This window comes from Sylvia atricapilla, chromosome 3 (genome assembly GCF_009819655.1).
Source record: "Sylvia atricapilla isolate bSylAtr1 chromosome 3, bSylAtr1.pri, whole genome shotgun sequence".
Classification (NCBI taxonomy): Eukaryota; Metazoa; Chordata; class Aves; order Passeriformes; family Sylviidae; genus Sylvia; species Sylvia atricapilla.
This window is the reverse complement of record NC_089142.1, coordinates 28801398-28822550: the sequence shown is the minus strand read 5'-3', so window position 1 is coordinate 28822550 and position 21153 is coordinate 28801398. Positions and strand designations below refer to the sequence as shown.

The 21153-nt window shown below is 39.6% G+C and overlaps 1 protein-coding gene across 1 annotated transcript in view; it reads left to right on the top strand.

Annotated features, from left to right (window-relative positions):
• The first annotated feature begins 15447 nt into the window (after positions 1-15447).
• Positions 15448-21153, top strand: part of LMBRD1 (LMBR1 domain containing 1) — a 69441-nt gene continuing 63735 nt past the window's right edge. The window contains 2 exon segments of the mRNA XM_066314981.1: positions 15448-15541; positions 16032-16208. Of these exon segments, the coding sequence (XP_066171078.1) occupies positions 15482-15541; positions 16032-16208 (237 nt within the window). The 5' untranslated portion in view covers positions 15448-15481.

The window sequence follows — 21153 nt, the reverse complement described above, 5'->3', positions numbered from 1 at the left end:
AAATGTCTTTATAACTTTGACAGCTGCAAAGTGCATTTGACAACAATTTACAGAAAACCTATCAGCATTAAGAACAAGAACGCCACAAGTCAGAAAAAAATGAAAATAGAAGAAATACCCTCTAGTATTAAAATAGCACAATGAGAAACCCCCCTTACAATAGCTTCATCCACTTAATTTCTGCTTGAATAACACAAAAAATGTCAGTATGGTTCATTTAAAAACTGAAACATTTTTAAACATATTAAAAAAATCCTTATCTAGAAATAAATTTTTGTCATTCCTTCTCTTACTCTTTTTCCTGAAATAAACTTTCTCCCAGAGGAATGATCCCTGTTCCATTAATGACCCTGCCTTCTGCTGTGAGATTTGCTTATTTAGCACATGGCTGTTCTCTCCTGTGCTGCTTGCAGGATGCCACTGCTATGTAGCTCCACTCTAGGATCTCACTGGAAAGAATGAGCAAAACAGAATTAGAAAGTCAGTGCAAGTAGAACACCTCTGTTTTTCTGCTGAGCATGGGAAGTTTGATAAGTTTTTTTTTTTTTTTTTTTTTTTTTTTTTTTTTTTTTTTTTTATTTAGAGTGAACTTCTGAATTCACCAAGTCAGTGTATGCTTTGGCATAAACTTCATTTGGGCCAGAATGTCACACCTGCTTTCCATGACCTCCCCGTAGCAACTAGGGCTGTGAGTTAGCAGTGTTGGAGACCTCACTCCAGGATTTCACTCTAAACAGAAAGTATGAGCAATGCTTCCTGTCATCCTCAGAGAGAGCACAATTAAGAAATAAATATACCAAAAAGAGACTGCCTACTTGGATTATGATATGCCTTTATCTATTAAATAGCCTTATGGTATCAGAAGTCTTTCTTCTATGTAAAAACTTAAGCCATTCTCAACTCCTTCTGAATAACAAAGATGGATTGAGGAGCTTTTTTTAATCTCATCTGTTTTTTGCTACAAAGCAGTGTGGTTTTGTGGTAGGTGGGGTTTTTGTTTGGTTGGTTAGAATCTTTTTCTGGAACCATTCGTGCTCATTGACATCAATTAGCAAGCAGAATGCTTGGACAGTGGAAGCTAACACAATGGCAGAGTTACACAATCAATACCATATAAAGCAGTAATGCAACTACACTCCTGCTACTTAGCATTTCTTTCTGTTAAATCCCAACTTTTTTTAAGCCATCCCAGTGTGTGTGAAGCTATTGTTACTTCCCTCAAAATGTTTCGACTTTCCAAAATGCTGTATGCTGCTCAGTAAGGTTAGCTATTTACTCCCACAAATAAAACTTTGTATTTGATTTCACTGTATCACCTTTTTCCTGGGCAATCTTAACCACCTACAAAAATGGACAAACCATTATTTCCTACTCAATCATTTTCATGTCAACAGCAAGCTGCTCACAATGTTTTCTAGACAAGGAAAGCAAAGCCTTGCACTCAATTTAATGAGGTTTATGTAGCAGTAACATGATAGTTTTGCAGCAAGCCAGCTGAGCAATCTCCAAATTTTAAGGGAATGTTGTAAGTACATGTGAGAACATTATTTTTCTGAAAACTGGAAAACTGGAAAAGTAGAATTGAAACAAATCTTGAAGTTGCTTAGCAATGCCTCATCAAACTTGCAGCTGTTTATTTTTAAAAAATATTTGATTAGTCACTACTATCAAGTAGGGTGGTATGCTACTGTAATTCAGAGCTGCTTTATCTCATACAAAAATGTGCATTGAGACCTTGCTTGCATACCTGCTTTACTTACAAAACCAGTCTAATTTTAGTGGCAGGCATATGAATACTCTCAAACCCCAATATTGATATGTCTAGAGACCCTCACTGTGAAGGAGAAAACAGCTAGTAACAACAAAAAGAAATGCTTTTGATTTGCTTAGAAATCTATCCTTTGGCTGTCAGGTGTGTTTAAAGAAAGTGCTCATGTTTTCAACACATTGGTTTAATGTATTTTTTTGTTTGAATGATGCCAAAAGTCAACACAAAATGGAATAAAACCCAAATGGAATAAAACCTGATAACAACTGGAATGGCTAGGACTTCAAAGGTGATCAGTGTGAAACCACACATGAGCAAAGATGATGATGAATGTAGTAACAGTCATAATATAAATACTTGCACATTGGAAAATGTTTTAAATCTACTTGTAGAATGCCAGAAAATATCATACTCTGAGTATGCTACTTAAAAGAGCACAAAAATACAAATGAACTAATTTATGAAAGACCAGAAAGTGTAATTAATGTGGTAGAAAACAGGGGAAAACATACATAGATGACATTTACATTGTAACATTGTAGGTAACATTACACAGTTTACAAAATGGAGACTGCGCACAAGCATGGCAAAGTTGAATTGATACCTGATGTGACAAACAAACTGAAAAGTAACTGATTACACCACTAAGGCAGGGGGAAATTTAAGCAACATCTACAACAGAAAACTTTACCACTGTAAGAGTACTGGTGTGAAGTGCTACAAAAACAGTAATCACCAGCAGGTAGTAAAGTGAGTCAGGGCTTGAAAGCCTTCAAGGAGGAAGGCAACACATCTGCAGACATTCTGCTCCTCTGTTTGACTCTCCTCATGGTGAAGAGATTTCTTTTCATATCCAGTTGGACTCTCTCTTGTTCCCACTTCTGCCCAGCTGGCATCCTCATGTACTTTCGAACCACTCTGCTTCATTTTTCACAGTGGCCTTGCCCTGTGTGTAGGCTGTGATTTCGTGTCCTGAAGGCTTTTCCGTGTTAATCAAAGACCACTCCCATGCCAAAAAACATCCCCCTGTAATAGCAAGCATGCTGACACAGAAAGCAAACTGTGTCTTCTTTGCAGACTGTACTTGCTCTTCATCTTTTATTCAGCCATCACGGAAAAAAACAAAAAATAAAAAAAACCCAGGAAAATGTGAGCCACAAAATGATGGTCAAAAAATTTGGCTAATAACACATCTGTATTGTATGTGTATATATGTACATATACGTACGTATTTTCAACTCTTCTTCATACCAGATTCCCAGCAGTGTTTTTCTTCTTGGAGTGACTAAAAACATGTTTTGTGGGCTATTTTGATGTACTTTGCTTCTACAGAATGTATGGCCTGTGCACGTGGTTCTTTTGGGCACTGGTCTTTCCCCTGGTTAAAATTTTGGGGACATTGCAGCAAGCAGTTACCTTAAATAGAGCATAATTTCTGGTGGACTTGTTTAATTTGGTGACTGCAAGAAAGCAAATAACAACCCAGTAAAAACAGAAGTGGAAAGGTTTTTAATATCATAGCAAATATACACACAAAATAAATACAAGCACATAATAATTTCAGTGAATATATGCCACACATTATTTTACAAAACAATATGTACATTTCTGCTATTTTGCACTGAAAAATACTATCTGTACCTTATATTTTGGCACCAAAAAACCGGGACAGAATCCAGCGAATGAACTGAGCAGTTTCGTGACAAAGCAAAATCATTGCTGGAATAAGGGAAGGAGAACAGTCACGGAGATCTGTCAATACATAAAAGAGATACAGGATTGTACAAACTCATATTAGTGTGTCTGTCATGTAATAACTAAGAGACCAACAGAGAATGGAAGATGAAGGTGAAAAGATCAACAGGACCATGATTTTTTATCTATTCTTGAATTACCAAGCTGACCAGAGTTCAGAAATGGAAATTATGTGGTTGGAAATATTAGAAAGAAGGTTTTAGGTAAGTTAGTCACACATTAATACAAAAGAATTCTTACTTGAATATATAGTGAAGAAATAGCAGAGTTTGGGTAAGCTCTAGCTGTGCATATCTACAGAAATGGAATTTTTTATGATGGCACTGAACGCTTGAATTTATAGGCATTTTATAGGCTTGAATGCTTTGGAAAGCAATGGTGCCATCAATAGTGACAGAGCATGACAAGGAAAGTAAGACTTGGAACAATCCATTTTAGTTGTGAAAAATTGGACTTAAAACTGATTTATACTTCACTTTAAAAAGAGAAATCATTCATATATTACACACTAACTCCCGAAGTTCTTGCTGCGCTGAAACTTCTGCGGAAATGGGAAACGCGTCCCAGTGAAGGTTAGGAGATGCGGCTCTCCGGAGGTCTCCGGCCGCCCTCCTGCGCGGCTCGGGAGAACTGCGCCGCGGGCGCCCTCTGGTGGACGAGAGCGGAAATGCCCCGAATCGCCGGCAAGGCTTCTGCCGCTGAGACGGGATTCCTACGCCTAAAATCGCTGTGGTTTGTAATCATAGATTGATTAAAAATTATTTATTTGAATCGCCGATTAAAAATGGTGAGTTTCGACATCACTCTTTGTAGGGGAGAAATGGGGCACTGAATAACGGAATCGATATGATTCTAACAGAAGTTGTTCATTGCTTACATTGCATGCCAGATATAGATTTTAGGTCTACTGTCCACATGGGTACATATCTTTGGGTTGTCTAAGCTGCTTCTTCATGAGGCAGGCACACATCCTTCAGGACATCCAATTGGTCAAGGGTCTATCTTCACACTGTGTTTCCCGTATCTAGGATTTACATTTTTTGCAGACATTTTTTCAAGATCTCTTCTTATTTTTGATCTTGTTGTTTTCTCAGTAACTTTGATGAATTCTTGAGAGTTCTAACAAAAAAAAAATGCAGGTGGTTTGATAATATTACTCACAATTAGTTGAGCTAATTGTGCATCAGAATAGCCTGTTATACAAATACATTGCTACAACTCTTCCTCTATTAATACAATCTGTTTCCCTTACCTCCTTCAATGATTAGTCAACTGCAATCCAAAGAGGATAGCAGTTCACCTGTAGGAAATAATGAAACAGGAAGAGTGCCTTAAACTAGGTCCTTGTAAAAAAATAGAAGGAAAAGTATTACTGTAACATGCATCCATCTCTGCTGTTTCCTTTACTGGGTACAGGGAACATGATGTCTTAGTGGTAGCTTGAAGCCCTAGCACTCCTTTGGGTCTTGTAGAATGAACATTATACAAGCCAGAACTTCCAATATGGAATCAAATTGAGATTGCTCCTCAGTATGTACATACACATGCCTGACTCTACACAGTTGGTTTAGAATCATGGAATGGTCTTGGGTGTGAAGGGACCTTAAAGTTCATCTAGGTCCTGTCATTCTGCCATGGACAGGGAAACCTTGCACTAGACCAGATTGCTTAAAGCTCCATCCAACCTGGTCTTGGATACTGCTAGCATTGTGGCATCCACAACTTCTCTAGGAAACCTGTTCCAGTGCCAGAATCAGTTTTTTTGACTCTACGCGTTTAAAGTGCTTGTCTCAGTTTACAGGCATAATCAGAGGTGTGTTTGTTTGCATTCATGGTCACTGAAAACTAACTGATAAATGATCCACATCATTACAGATCATACATTTTAGATAGGACAGAAATGGCAAAAAGAATAATTTGCTCTTCTGTGAAGTCAAAACTACAGAGGTTTTACAGAACTACTGCTATGCCACTACTGATCAAAAAGGTCTTAATGATAAAACTTCACAGTCAGCAGCCATAATCTCATGCCTTTCTTTCTCTAGGATATTGCTTTGTGCCACTGCCCTACTATCCAATTCCTGGCGCAATTGCTGAGAATAATGTTTTTCTTTGCATTCTCTAAAATGTTATCTTCTATCCAAATACAGTTGTTGTGTCAGCGGCATTAATCACTGACATATTCAGGTTGGAAATGACTCTGGGCACTTTTCTTGTCCAATCTCATGCTCAAAACAGGGTCATAATGAATCCAGACCAGCTTGCTCAAGGTTTCATCAATCAAATTTTGTAAACCTTCAAGAACATATGTTGCAAATCCTATCTGGGTTATTTGCTCCACTGGTAAATTATCCTTACACTTTCTCTCCCCGCCCCCCCCCCCCCCCCCCGCCCGCCCCTATATATTTAGTCAGATCCTCCTATTTTAATGAATGTTTCCTGTCATTTCTACTGTGCCCCACTGACTCCATTGTCTGGCCCACTGCCCTGCCAGCCTGCTGTTTGAACCCCACAGCCATCTCTTCTGTGGGCTGAACAAACCCAGCTCCTTCCTCTCTCCACAGAAAACAACTACTACAGTCCAACACCCTGGTGACCCTCCCCTGAACCCACTCCAGTTTATCAGTCTGTTTCTTGAACTGAGAAAATTAGATTCATCAACTCTCTCTACACATCGAAGCATTAAGCCTACCTTTTTCCCTGTTTTGAAATAACAGGCAACTTCTTGTGCTCCTGGGTATGGGCTTAAGGCCTATTTTGAGAGATGAGGCTCACCTGTTTGTACTGTTCATTATAATATAAAAAAACTCTCTTCTGTGCTGCTAGACAACCCTTGATGCCCAGGATTCTTTATGCAGTCCATATGTTGGGTTTAAATAATGTAGATGGCTTCGAATCAGTCTTCTGAGCCAGAAGAAATTCACCTTTATCATGAAGATTACCCTTTAACATCATCAAACTGACAAACCCCAGCCTTTGCTGATGTCCTAGAACAAGCATACTGAGCTGAACTATCTGAAAGATACTAAGTGAAATGACTGAAAGACTGTATGGCTTCCTATATTGACCTTCAACTGCCAACAGCAAACCCTTTGGAAAACAGGGAAAGCTTAACAACCTTCCCTTGCAAATCCTGTCCTTTCTGGCACTCCCCTGCTTAGGGGCCTTCTGAGCTGGAGGCTGCTTCTCTGTACTAGTGCTTAATACTGCTTGACAGACCTCTCATCCATGAACTTCTCTATTAATTTTTAACATATGCATACTTGGTATTAAAAACATCCTATGTTAAGAGTATCTTTTTGTTTAAATTTTGCGAAGCATTATCTTTCTAAGCCTGCTGCTTGTTGATATATTTTGTGCCCATTTTCTTTTGATATGAGCATGACTAATTGTCCTCTATTCTATTCTCTGTTCCTTGTGCCAGTCAAAACCTTTAAAATTCTATCACTTCTCCTTGAGAAGCATCTTTTCCAAGATGGCGATTCCCAATTACTTACTTTTTTCTGTGCACAAGAAGGTACTCCTCACTTTGCTCACATGTGTCCTCTCCTAAACTATCAAAAATTCTGTGTTACTTTTTTACACAGACATCAAAGCAACTTACTATCCATGGAGCACAAGTGATGATTACACTATGTCCTTCCCAGTAGTACCAATACTTAGCTACACTCAGTGCCAGCTTTTCCATTAAATTCAGGGGTCAGAATTTAATTTATTGTTTTGCTTACTTTCCATCTTGTTTCTTTAGTGAATCCTGGGATCTCCATTTTCCTTTCAAGTTTATGCCTTGATTGCAGTTTTCCCATGTACAAAAGGCTAGCAGTATCTTTAATAATTTCAGACAAGCATGCAGAAAACAGTACTTTAGATGTTCTAATATGAGGAAGGAGTCAGTTCATTGTTTGATTAGTGCCATGATGAAAATACTGTGAAATTCTCTTTTTTTCATCTGAAAACTGTGGGCTGAAAATTTCATGGGAAAACAACATTCACATTAATTTTTGTTGTGGGGATGTTCACACACTTCGGTTGCGGAAGTTTACATTACTTTTGTTTTTAAGTATAATTTACATTCAGAAAAGCTTTTAATTATTGAGCTTAAAAAAAAAAGAAAAAAAAAAAAAAAAAAAGAAATTGAGAGCCTTGAAGGCTCCAATTGTTTTTATAGCCCTTCCTAAAGAAAATGACCTACACTCTGTGTTCTGGAGAAATTAATCATTTCTTCTGCCCTCGGGCTCCTTTTTTAAAATTCTGGTTTTCTTCAAATAAACAAAACAAGGAACCAAGAATAAACAAGAACTTCCATAAACATTATCATGCAGCTTTTAGTAATTCATGAAAAGAAAACCATGCTAAATTCTTCCATAGATTAGTTCTAATTTTCTGACTCCTTATTTGCATGTTGTGACCTTTAGAAAGATGACCTCTGTTCCAAAATAAAAACCTTAAAAAAATACTCTTTCATCCTTCTTCGATAGTGACCCAACAAGAAAATACACACACATCTCAGTGCACAGATTCCTCTCCACCTTGTGACAGTTCTGTGCTTTCATAAAGAATTTACTAGTCCCAAATTATGCCAGTTTTTTTCTTTATGTGTTAGAAAGTCATGTTTTAGGGACTGGGCTTTGCCATTTCATTTGTTATATTTACCACTTAAATTGTTATATTTGTATATAGTGATTAAACAAAGTTAAGTAAATTATTTATATAAATTATTTCATGGAATTTATTATAAAATTCTTGTTGAGAAGGACATGTTAAGTAGACACAAAAAGTGAACTGATGGCATAGAAAGTCTATCTTAGCCTCCAAAAATGGTGATTCAGCCTCTGGCTTGGACTCCCCGAAAAACAGTGTGCCAGTGCTGATGTGTGTGCTGGGGAGAACACCACTGTATGCTTACTTACTTTATGTATTTTTTTTCCTCAGCTCCACTAAATATTGAGAAAACCTTATTCCCAGCCCAATGGGACCATCTATTTTCCTCATCATGACGTCACTACTTCTTTTTAAAACTGTTTTCTTCCCTATTCTTACCCAAAATAAGAACTGAGCTGATTTAAGCCAAGTTAAAGTCAAACTGAAAGTTTCATAAGGTTTATAAAATCTTGTCCCTATTTTAATGTAAATGTTGAGTCACTGATACATCAGTATATATATATATATATATATACTGATATTGTAAAAGGTTTAAAGATAAAATGAGGTTTCTCTTGCTGAAAAATTATAGACTACACTTAATCCAAGCACTCTGAAAACATAGGCATGACTGAGGATCTTGAAATAAGGTAACATTTTAGGATAAGGAAATGATACAAGCAGCAAAGATGTGAAAGTGGCATCATATTGTTCTTTCTATATTAAACTAGCAGTAAATGACATCCAAGTTTGTGGGTACAGCAGAAAATCAAACTCAAAGAGTGAAAATTAATTACAAATTGTCATAGGTAGAAGAATTATACAAGAAATACATCATAAAATCAGGCCTGCTCTGTTAAATTAATAGCTAACCTGTCATTTCTTCTAGGTGCAGCTAAGTAATTTGCAAGTTGCCATGCAAAAACAATCTTGATATGAGAGCTCATTAACACAACGACCTATTCTTGGGTGAAAAACAACTAGCACCTACATAAACAATAAGATTTGTCTCCTGAGAATCTGTAGAAAAAAATATGTAAACTAAAAATACAGAAGTTTGATAGATATGCAAAATTGCATGTACTGACCAATGAACTAAGTGTGAATTTATTGTCCACCAAGAACTGACACAGTGCCTTCTGATAATCCTATAAAATATGACCTATACAATAAAGATTTGGCTTTTCCTGCATGAAGAAAATGGAGTCTCAAAAATTAATGGTGTTTATGAAGAAACGCAAAGCTGTGTTACTGATTAAATAAGACTAAGGAAGCACTGAAGTACAGTGACGGAAGGGAGATGCATGACACATCAATCTCAGAAATCTAGCTTGGTCTGCAGTAGTAGTAAATGAACTACAGCATCATGTCAAACAAAATACATTTCAAGAAGTTACAGTCAATTTTATTCACAGAAGCTGAAGCACTTAAAATAAAGTTGTTATTATTCCCAATGGTTGTGTGTTCTGTGTCATTGGGTTTACAGGTTTTACTGGATTGAGCCACATAACATAAAGAATAATTACACCTTCAAGTATAAGGCCATGATATGTTTTGTCAAACATTGCTAAACCATTTCACTATCTTCTCTTCTAACACAAGAAAAAAAAAAATCGAACAAGTAGAGTTAATAAGAGAATTTAAAAATAAGGCACTGCCACTAGCTCACATGCTCTCAGCTCCCTTGAATCTTGGGGGATTATCAAGTGGTGACATGAGCAGCTCCGTCAGGCGAGAAGGAGCACCTGCTCCCTGTTGGTATGTACACTATCTAGTTCAACTATGATTCTAATCCCTTGTCCTGGTCAAAATGAAGATGGTGTCCTGTTTCATATACTTTAATTTCTATAATACAAATCATCTTCTTTCTCTGTCTTCTTACTATGTGAATACGTTAGTAAAAGTAAATTCCGCAAGTTATTAAGTAGCATCTAAGACATTTTCTATAGTTTGTATTTATTTCCTATACACGTAAGAATTACTATAATGGTTCTTTTTAGACAATATTTTTATTTTGTAAACAACATAATTGAAGTTTATTTTAAAATTATATATTTTCTTTATAACACAAAATTTTTGTAATCTTTTTTTTTTTTTTTTTTTTTTTGGCATTGTGCAAAAATTGGCATTTTTTGGCATCTTGCATGGGAAAAGAGAATGGTATTTAGGGAAGTTCACTCATATCATTATTTATTTTTTCACACTATGGCTGCAACCACCACAATGCCTATCAGATTTTGTTGAGGAATATAGTAACAGCATTCTCTTCAGACTTACTCATTCTATTTTCATTCACATATCATTTCAATAACTTGCAAAAATCCTCCCACTTTTTTATGTACAGTAAAAATTTTTAAAGAGACAGTTAATTATTAGTTGCAGTTATCAACCCCTGCTACAAACATGTGCAGAAAACCTTTACAGAAATCACTTTTTGTACTTTTCTCACTCTTGACTCCATACATGATGCCCTACACAAGTACTTCTATCCACTACCACTGTTTAGTGCATTCACTGATCTTGCTGCACATGATGGCATCCTGATGAAAAGCTTTTATTAGCAAGAGCAAAGAAGTGTGAGAGAGCACAAGATAAATTTCTGCATGTAGGCATAAAAAGAGGCACATCCACTACTGAAGTGTAGGAGAGAACAGCACAACAGGGAGAACTACTGAGACCTTTCTATACACCATCCTAGCTTAACGTGGCTGTTGGAAACACAGCACTGATGTACAGCACTGCAGCCAACACTAGCACTGCTGAGCATGAGAATCCCAAGCACTAAACGTGGCACCATACTATCTTTCACCTTGTAGGTAATCAACAACTTTGGTGTTAATGATACTACTTCACTGGCTGGCTCAACCATCTGCCTACTCTCAAGCACTAAGTTTCTGCAGAAAAAAGTTCATTTGTTATTCTGAACTGCTCTTTAATTTGAACAGAGTGGAAATATTTCTTTAGGCCTCATTTCTTATTTCTTGACCCGTGGTTTCGCATTGATTAGTCTTACTGACCCACTGCCTTGTGTCATTTTGTTCTGTCCTCGCTCATTTTCACCCCATGACATAACACTGCAATTGAGTAAAATGCAGGGAGACTTGGGACGATATATCCAGCCATCCTTGAACCTGTCTAGAGTGACTGAGAAACACAAACATGGCCCTGATATGCCAAGAAACATCTTAACCAATGTATCCTCAAGCTTAGAGCTGTCAATAGGCATTGTGAGTACCCAGAAATCTGATCTCCAGTTTATCCATGAGCACTCTACTGCATAAAGAGCTGTGTAAATACAGGCATGAAAAATGTTATTCTTAGGTTCCTCAGGAATAGCAACAGCAGGTGAAATTTTCACCTCCTCACTACAGTTATTTTTAAGAGAATACCATTTTTAAGACTTATAAGTTGGCTTTTGTTGGCACAATGTGTAGGCAAAGGTCATTATTTGAACATTCAAAAAAAAATACTAGCTTTGCCATTAAACTTTTTTTTGTGTACTTGACATCTGCAGTGTCCCACCCAATGGTAAAAAAAAAATTAATTGATCCTTTGAATTTTGTTTCTAGATAATTCCTCAAATAAAGATTTGCTAATGTTATTAAAATAAGGGATAAAATTATTTGAATTTATAAACTCTGAATCTTAGGGAATAAGGAAAAATATTCAGAATGCTGGTGCTGGCATGGTATTGAAAAAAAACAAACACGTTCAGATACCATAGTGGTAGCATAAAAAAAATTCCATCGTGCCTGCACTTTACTTAAAAGTATTATTTCCATTCCAACAGAAACTGAAGTTCTTCCTTTAAACTATGAATTACAGTAATCATTTGACACATAGGGACATGACATTTTTTTTGCTGAAACCTTTAAAACTTTGTCCACTAATTAAAACTAGGTTACGAACCATATTTACCAAAAAAGAACTGATCTGACAGAATGATGGGAATTTCTTTAATATTACCATTTCCTGCAAAAATATAGGAAGATTTTAGCAAAAGACTCAAAGATTGGATTTTTTCTGTTAGTAAAAATTCTGTAATTTTGGGTGGTGGATTTTTTTTTTTTTATTATTCTTTCTTAAACTATATTAACTCAGCTGTTTAGAATGAAAAAGATTTTTTGATGCTGGAGTACACTTATGGCTTATTTACCAGAGCAAGTTAAATATTCATGTTACCATTGAGTCAAAACAAAAATAATTGTGGTAGCATAGCATAGCAAAAAGAGCTATAGCATTTTTTTTTTTTAACAGCAGCCTTAATTCTTAAACAGTACAGGTCCCTGATGTTTGGCATATCAATATTTTATTGGTAAAGGTGTGCTGTACAAAACATAAAAACTTTATATACTCCAAGGGCAAATTACTTCCCTTCCCTCTTGGGAATGGTCTATTTTTAATGCAGTTCTTTGAGGGTTTAAATTCTTCATGGGTTCTTAGGCAATTTTGAATTACAGCATACATATTTAATAGTAATGACATCCAGGGAAATATTTTCTCTGGTGGAGATAATACATACACATTAATAGTAAAATACACAAAGAAAATAACCTAAACCTCCAATAACTAAAAGGATATACACAATCTGCTTACTGACCTGTAACTAATTATAGTTATATAGTATCTACTGCTTTTCTTATCAGACTACAAGCTCACCTGGATTGTCATGAAGCTCACCTAGATTATCCACTTATCTCATGAGCTGCACAGCCACCTGCTTGCTGCCCCTGCCCCTCCAGAATGAGCCTCCCAAACAATTCCACTTCTCCACCAGCAGACCAAAAGGTGACCTAAAAATTGCACCCACAACCAACCATCCAAGCACCTTGTGAATATTCACTTCATTTTGCTTCCACCTGCACTGTTCTCACAGTAACTTAACATATGGTGCAGGTATTTGCCCCTGCAAGCAACATTTCCCTCCATGAGTCAACACAGCCCCTGCAGGCACCTACCTGCAAGGTTTGCAAGCTCTCCAGACCTTCCTCAGCTCCACTATCACATATCAAATCAATGCCGCCACATGCTAGTGCCTTCCACAGTGCCCTGACAACTAATTGAGAAACACAGCATACATCCACTGTTCTGAGGCAAAGCTTCCAATTCTCCTGTCCCCTCAAACACAGGTCCCTTTCTCGCAAAGCTTCAAGCCTCTCTGAACTCCTGCTGCCCCAACCACCCCACACATAGCTTGTGAGTGCTGTCACAATGCTGCCACAGCAAACTGAAGCCCAGCAAACTTATCAGCCACTTTGTAACAAAGCTATTCCACCACACACACCATCAAGTACGTTTTCCTAAGAGAACTTGTCCACTTGAGTACATAGCTCAGATGCTCTGGATATAGCTCACAAGCACCATCATACGCTATTGTCCCATATAAATGGTCCTTTATACAAATTAGGTCTTAGCAGGGGCAAAACCTAATCTTGGATACGGCTCTCACAGCCCCTTCATCTACAGATCTCTCAAGGCTATGAGCCCACAAGAAGTCCTTCCATTTACCTGAGCTCACACTTGGCTCAAGAATGGTGTTGAGACCAGGAGCTCCCATCAGCGCCACTGGCCTCACAGCACCTGGAACTTCATCCCTCACAGGCTGAGCTCCTCTGCCCAAATCAGTCTCTTCTCACAAGGCTACAAACAAAAGAGTCTGAATTTCAACCTCCTCTTACTTGGCACGACTACATTTGTTCTCACAGCAAATGGAATCATATAAAACATACCTATCATTTCACGACATGAATGTGGCCACCCCTGCCTGCTTAGGTTTCTGAGCCCCTTGTACCAAGGCTGAGGAACCATCAAGGTTAAGCACATTGATGTCCATATATGAACATTTCTATGGCTAAGCTGCCTGTGCACCCAGCAGACACCCAGCACAGCAGCTCACGCTCCCGACAGGGCCCCAGGCTATCTCCAGGCACTCCTGCAGGCAGAGCCCTTTGCACCCAACCGTACGGCCTTAAGGCGAGACAGGGGAGATTCAGATTAAATATTGGGAAGAATTTCAGTGTTCGGGTGGTCAGACACTGGAATAGATTGCCTACGGAGGTGGTGGAATTCCCACCCCTGGAGCTGTAACAAGAGTTTTCTTGCCTTCTGAGTTTGCATTTTTGTAGTTGAGATTCTCACACAGCTTCATGTAAACTATGCATATATTTAGAATTATCTATTTTGTTTACATATTTCTCCTCTGGGAGGAGAAATATGATTGATGGTGATGTGCACCTACGAGATCGAAGAGGTGGCAACCTGTGTAGCCAACCTTTTGCCTTCTGTTAAAAGTGTATATAAATGGAGTCAGAAATATTAAAATAGAGCTTTCCTGCCTGACCTTCTCCTGCCTGCCTGTCCTGTGTGTGTCCGATACTGCGACAAGAGGTCCGGCTCTGGCTCTGCGTGATGCGGTTCAGTGGTTCAGGCCTTACAGTGTCAAGTGCCGGGTGGACGGTCGGAACGGACGATTTTAAAAGATCTCTTCAAACCTTGATGATGACTGTATGCATGCAGCACTTAGAGCAAAGTAGAGGCTAAGACACGCGGCAGCACCTTGCAGGTGAGGCTGTCCCGCCTCCGTGGCACCAAACCCACACTCAGGAACACGAGCTCCGCAAGGCACCTCCTAACCCCACACCCGCAGCGGCCCACGGCTGCCCTCACACCCAGCACGGCGTCCCGAAGCGAGGCTTCCCACCACACCGCGATCCTGCCCCAAGTCTGACGCTGTGGCGATGAAGCCGAGCCCCGGGCAGAGGCACATCCCTGCGGGAGCGGCCCCGAGCCGCCGGCACCGCCCGCACATTGCCCGGCGCCTCCGGGCGCTGCAGGCCACGCAGGGAGATGGTTCCGGTACTTTTACAGCAAAAAGCAACAATAAAAGGATTGAAAGTGCTTGATTCGTTCTTCTTCGCGCACCTTTTATCTTTACTCAAACCCCTTCCTCCCCGCACGCTGTCCCTCAGGCAAAGGGCCCCACGGACCGAGCGCTGCCCTGTCTCAGCCTCCCGGCCCCGGGAGGGAAGGACAGGCAAAACCTTCTCGAGAGCTAGCGGTGAGAACAACCCTCCATCACCCCGACCCTCCCTTCCCGGCCCCGGCGGCTGCGCTCTGCCCCGGGCCGGCCCCGGCCTCGCCCGGCTCCCGTCCCTGCTGGCCCCGGAGCCGCGCAGGCGCCGTGGAGCGCGGGGGGCCGGGAGCGGCCGCGGGCGGGTGACGTCACGCGGCGTGGGCGGTTGCCGCGGTGACGCGAGCCCGCCCCGCTTTAAGCGCCGCCTCGGCGGGGCGGCCGCGCTCCCGCTGACGGCAGCGAAGATGGCGGCGGCAGCGTCTGACCTGCTGACGGGATGGTGCCTCTTCGGCCTGGCGCTGCTGGTGAGAGGCGGCTCTCCCGCCCTGCGGCGGCCCCCTCAAACATCCCCTCCCCCTCCCTGGGCCGGCTGCTACTCCTTCTTCGGCCGCTCGCTGTTCCGGTGCTGGGCGTCCCGCCCGGTCTCCTGGCCCGTGCCCCTAGCCTGCCCCGGGCGCTCAGAGCGCTTCCCTGCGGCTCCCGCGGATGCCTCGGCGGTGGTGCCGCGGGGCAGAGCCGAGCCCGGGGCCGGGAGCGGGCGGCTGCCTTGCCCCACCGCCGGCGAGCCCCGCTGTTTGTGTTTTCTCGTGTTCCGTGTGTGAGCGCTGGTGTTGTCGCTCGGTCTGCTCTTAAGGAAAAGTGACTTTTGTGTGGTTATTATAGCGCTGGTGCCGAGTGTTCAGGTAAAAAATGTGTTGATGCTACGCCAGTCATCTGTACAGGCTCTCACATGAGTACCCACTTGCTGACATTGTTATTTTACGACTCTTAAGTGTTTTTCCCCGTGTGTTTCAGGCCATTTTAATTTTCTGCTGGGTTTATGTGCGCAAGTATCAGAGTCGACGGGAGAGTGAGGTGATTTCTACCATAACAGCAATTTTTGCCTTGGCCGTTGCTCTTATCACATCAGCGCTCCTGCCAGTGGACATATTTTTGGTCTCATACATGAAAAACCAAAATGGTACATTTAAGGTATGGACTTCCAAAAATGTTAATTACTTCCTCATAACAAGCACTTGTGTTGCAAAAGGATGCCCTTGGATTGTCAAAGTGTTTGAAACCAGTGCTAATATCTGTTTTAATCACTTGACTTTTCTCAAAGCTGGGTACTAGTACTGTGCATAAAACACTCATGTCTGGTATTTGAACTGGATTTCAGTTTTGACTTCTCTTATTTCTCAGATGTTCTACTAATTTCAAAATGCTTGTTCCTTCTGCTGTGCATCTTGTCCTGAAGATACAAATAAATCGCTTAAGTGTTTCTTTTTAGTGTATTGTGATGGAGCGTTGTAGAATGAAATTTGTTGTGCTTTTATTCAAAAATAGGTTGTGTTGCCCCTTCTTAGTTTAGGATTATTTTAGTTGTCTTTTTTGTCAGCAAAAACAAAAAAAAAGGTACTGGAGCATTTAAAGATTTATAAAGATTTTCTGTGGTAATCTACCTATTACGTAAAGGCTGAATTAATAAGCATTTTGAAAGCTGCAGAAATCCTTGGTGGAGAGGAATGCAGTAGTATCTGCTTTTAGCTGATGAAGCCTTAACTGAACTACTGTATTTATAAACTGTAGGGGGTTGCTGTACAAAATGAGTTCCTAATGAGATGAGTACTTGCTGTCATCTGCTCTAAGCATTTCTGTAAGAGATCTTCCCAGTGTTTCCAATGTTACTGTAACTTTCAAGGAGAGTTCTTGAAGGTGTTGACCCGGTGTGTTTGTGAGAACATTGTGAGTAACAAGAGGTCGAACTGGAGCGTGTAGCTAATTTGAATAACAAGGAAGTTGAATAAGAGTTTACTTGGGTTGTGAGCCTAGCTGGATGTATAGTAAAAGTTATGGTCCTGAAACAAACAACAGAGTGGGAGAAAGGTAAATGACTGCATATCAGATTATTCCCTTCTAGCCCTACTTCCAAAGGAAGATATTTGTCTTGCCAGATCTGTGTAATGCTTCAGAACTAGCTTTCAGCTAATACAGTGCTTTTTGGCTGGTGCTTATATAAATGCAAGTTGCGAGAAACCTTCAGAATTGAGCTGTGATGTGGATTTTTTTGTCATCTTTATTTCTCAAGGTTAATACAGAATAAATTAAGCTATTATTTAATGTTATTTGGAAAAGTTTGTGTTTTCAGACCTTACTTGTTTAGAATTAAAGTGAATATAGAAGATGGAAGAGATCTTTCATATGTCACATGGTTCTAGGAATTAAATGAAAATTATAGTCTTAAATGCATTGAGCCTGACTATCTAGAGAAATAACCATGATGCAACTAGGTCCAGCTGAAAAATAAAATTTTAGTGGGGACTAAGCAGAATTCCCTGTTGCAAAGGATGCACTTTTGCTAATGTATACTTTGCCTGATTAGAAACACATCTGTGAGAACAGGTTCTCAAAGGTGGTCATGCAGTCACTACAAATTTTTAATTAAAGAAATGCAATTACTGGAAGGAAAACTACTTATAATACTGTTTTTCATGGGCTAGAATTCCTTGTTAATGGACACATGCTGTGATATGATGAGGTGGATAATTTCTATTTAAAAATTGTACTGAGGGCAAGCTTTCATGCTTGTGGTAAAGACTTTTTTTTGTAAAGTACCTTTCTGCTTATACTTTTGAGGCTTCTTTGTCCTGTTTATTTCCTAATGTTTGTAGATATTTTTCATGGCTTGTTGAAATACAGTTGCTCCATACTGCCTTGAAGAAGCGTTCTTCTGTGTCTTTCAATCTCAGCTGAATTAAGTTTCTAACTTTGCAGAAATACCATGAGCTCTATTGACCTTATGCATTTGATCCAGACACAGGGGTTGAAATTACGGTATAGAAATATTAATGTGGCCTTCAAAGTTGAGCGAATCTGAAATCAGTCAGAACCTACAAACCTATAGGTAAAGGCAGCTTTATTGGTTTGGTAATTTCAGTTTAGGGGTAATGTTGGAGTAGGAGGCTGACAGCATCTTAAAATGATGTCCTGCACAGGGCTGGGAGTGTCGATCCTTCCAACTCAGCATTTTTTTATGATTCTCTGGTTTTTGTGGATTGTTAAAGCTTTTGAACTGTCCTCAGTACCATGTGCTTCTTTCCTGCTGTTGCTTCTCTAGTAGGATAGACTACTTCTATCTAGTAGGATGGAATTGTGTTTGGAATATTTCCTGAAGATTACTGGCCTGTCTCTTAAACCCAACGCTTCCAAGACCCTATAACTGATGCTGGGGTCTGAAGGACTGTGACTCTGGCAAGAAACCTTTGTTGCTTTGGATGGGTAGAGTGAGTTAAGTCTTTAATCTTCTCAGTGACTTTTTGGGGGAGATCCAGGTAGCAGATGTGGATAATATTCTCTGTAGATAAATTAGTAGTTCATCAAAAAACCTTGCAACTGAGTGATTTCAGAGCTGATGCCAAAGGAGTAGTGGCAGTTATCCAGATTCTAAGTAAGAAAATTTTTTTTCTGTATGTATGCTTTTCCTCTATCTCCCAGCTGTAGTTCCTGGTATCAGTGTTGAGAGTGATGAGTAGCAAGGGTGCTCAACTTGAAGGAGGTACTTTCAGTATGTGGACTTTCAGTTCATTTTTAATGTATCTGCCCCTACTGTCAACTTGTGGGTATAGCTGGGGGTTTACAAGCTTGTAGCAAACTTAGGGAGAATCACATTATGCTAACAGCAGAGGTTAAATTGAAGGGTTTGATGGCTCAGAGTTCTCATTATGAGTTTTGTGTGTTCTGTGACAAGGAAAGGTGGTATGTCCTGGCTACAAGGATTGCCTGAACTGTAATGCCCAAGCAGAGTGTCTTTTTCTGAAGGCTGTGAATATTATGCTGCATTCTGGAGGCATTCACATTAAAGTGCTGTGTAGCTCTTTTCCATCATGTGTTCTGAAGTGCTTTCCTTGACAAGGGCTGTATATACTATGCCTTTGCTAACTTGAGGTTTTCAACAGGACTGTTAAGATACTGTTTATAAATCTTTCCTTTACTACAAATTATTGTTTATGGTAAAAGTGGCTTGTAGCATTTAGCACATAATGATGTATCTTACCATATTTTGAGACTTACCAATATTATCTTAAAGCTTTTCTACTGAGTGAATTGAGCAGGTTTGGTACTGGCAAGTTTTGCCCAGTAGTTACACAGTAGAATTCACTACAACACCTTTTCTGGAGGGTGGGATTAGTTTGATTCATCGTGCTGTTAACTAGGAAGGGAGGCTTTTGGTTTAATACTAATACAGGGTTAAATGTTACCTTGTAAGTGAAGCCCTGATAATGGTTCAACAGCACCACTTAAACTCAACAGTTTTGGCTGTGAGCTCTGTCAGTGCTTTAGTTTGTTTCAAGGGACATCAAATACATCCAGTTGCATCTGATCCATTTGATGTGAAAACTTGTTTGACTTGCAACAAGCACATAAGGACAGAAAACCTCACCACAGCTTAAAAACATAATAGTGCTGCTGGAACCCAAGATCTCTGGGTCTGACCTACAAGTCTCATAAATATTAAAGCATAGCTGATGCTGTCTTGTAGCAGGAAGATGGCTTGAAACAAGGATGCTCTCACATCGTTGTACTGTCTTTTTTTTCCTGTTGTTTGAGCAGATGATGAAGGTGATGAAACCTTTCCTTTTCTTTTTGAAATGTATGAATTCTTGCTACTATAGTTAAAAGCCAGTGGCATTTCTTTTAGTCTGGTTAAGGCTGAATGTATCACAAGCCTTGGGTATCTGCATGAGCTGTTAAAAGCCAGTTATCCTCTTAATGATTCGAAGAGTAGCATCTGCTTAATGGGGGATACTTTTTGCAGACCATTTAAGGATTTTGCATCTTAGGAGTGTGAGAGAGGAAGAACTCATTGTGTCTATGCTCAGAATATAAAACCACTGGAAATGTCCACGGCTTTTATTTTTAGAAAGGTGTTAACTGACTTATTATTGACTGAGACCATGCCTCTTTCCCAAGTAAGAATTACTACTTATAAAGCGATAATGCAACATTAATGCTAGGCAGGTGGGGCTGAGATGTTTCCATCTGGCAGTCAAAACCCTGGCACTGTCCGATTTTGGAGGTAACAGGCTGGAAGATCTGAGATCTGGATATGAAATTTCTTCATATCTACCCATGCCATGACTTGGTCTCCAATCTTTCATACTGCATCTGCCCTTTGTTGCCTAAGCTTTGGAAGAGCTAATCAGTAGAATGAGTTCTTTATCTACATTTGATGAAACGTCACAAATACTGAAACGTGTGAAGTTGCATAACTTTAAGCTCTATGAAGGGGCATTTGCAGAGAACGGGTGCTAGTTTCCCTGGCTACTCATAAAAGTCTTGCAGGGTCCCACAATAACAGTAGAAATGTCAAATTTAATGGGGACAAAAGAATGAAATTCATGGCTGTTCTCTCATCAGTAAGGGTGGAAATTGCCAGATTGACTGGCAATGATTTTATTTGGGGGGGTTATCTCTACAGTTTGATTAGTACTGCTGTGTTGAAATATGTTAATGTGAGTCACTAACTGGACAGTTGCTTGGGAGAAAGACTGCTCAGTGATAAATGTGGGAGCCAGTGCTCTTTGTAACTAACTTTCTTTTAATATAATTATAAAATTAATCTTCTAAGGGAGCTTTCCTTTGGATTTAGCATTTAGGTAACTTAAGGTGCTTTTTTATTTCTTTACTTGCATAGCAACATTTTACTAGCATGTGTACAATTTACATTTGTTTTTTATGTGACTTGCCATATGAAAAACTTAAGCATAATAGTTTAATATGGGTGATCATGCTAATTGCATATATCCTTGCAATTTGTGGCTTCCCTTGCCTCTCAGAACAATGCATTGGTACAGGTATTTTAAAGGTGTGGTAAATGTAATTTATTACAAGGGGGATATGTACTTGCTAAACTGCATGGAACAAAATGAAGCACAGC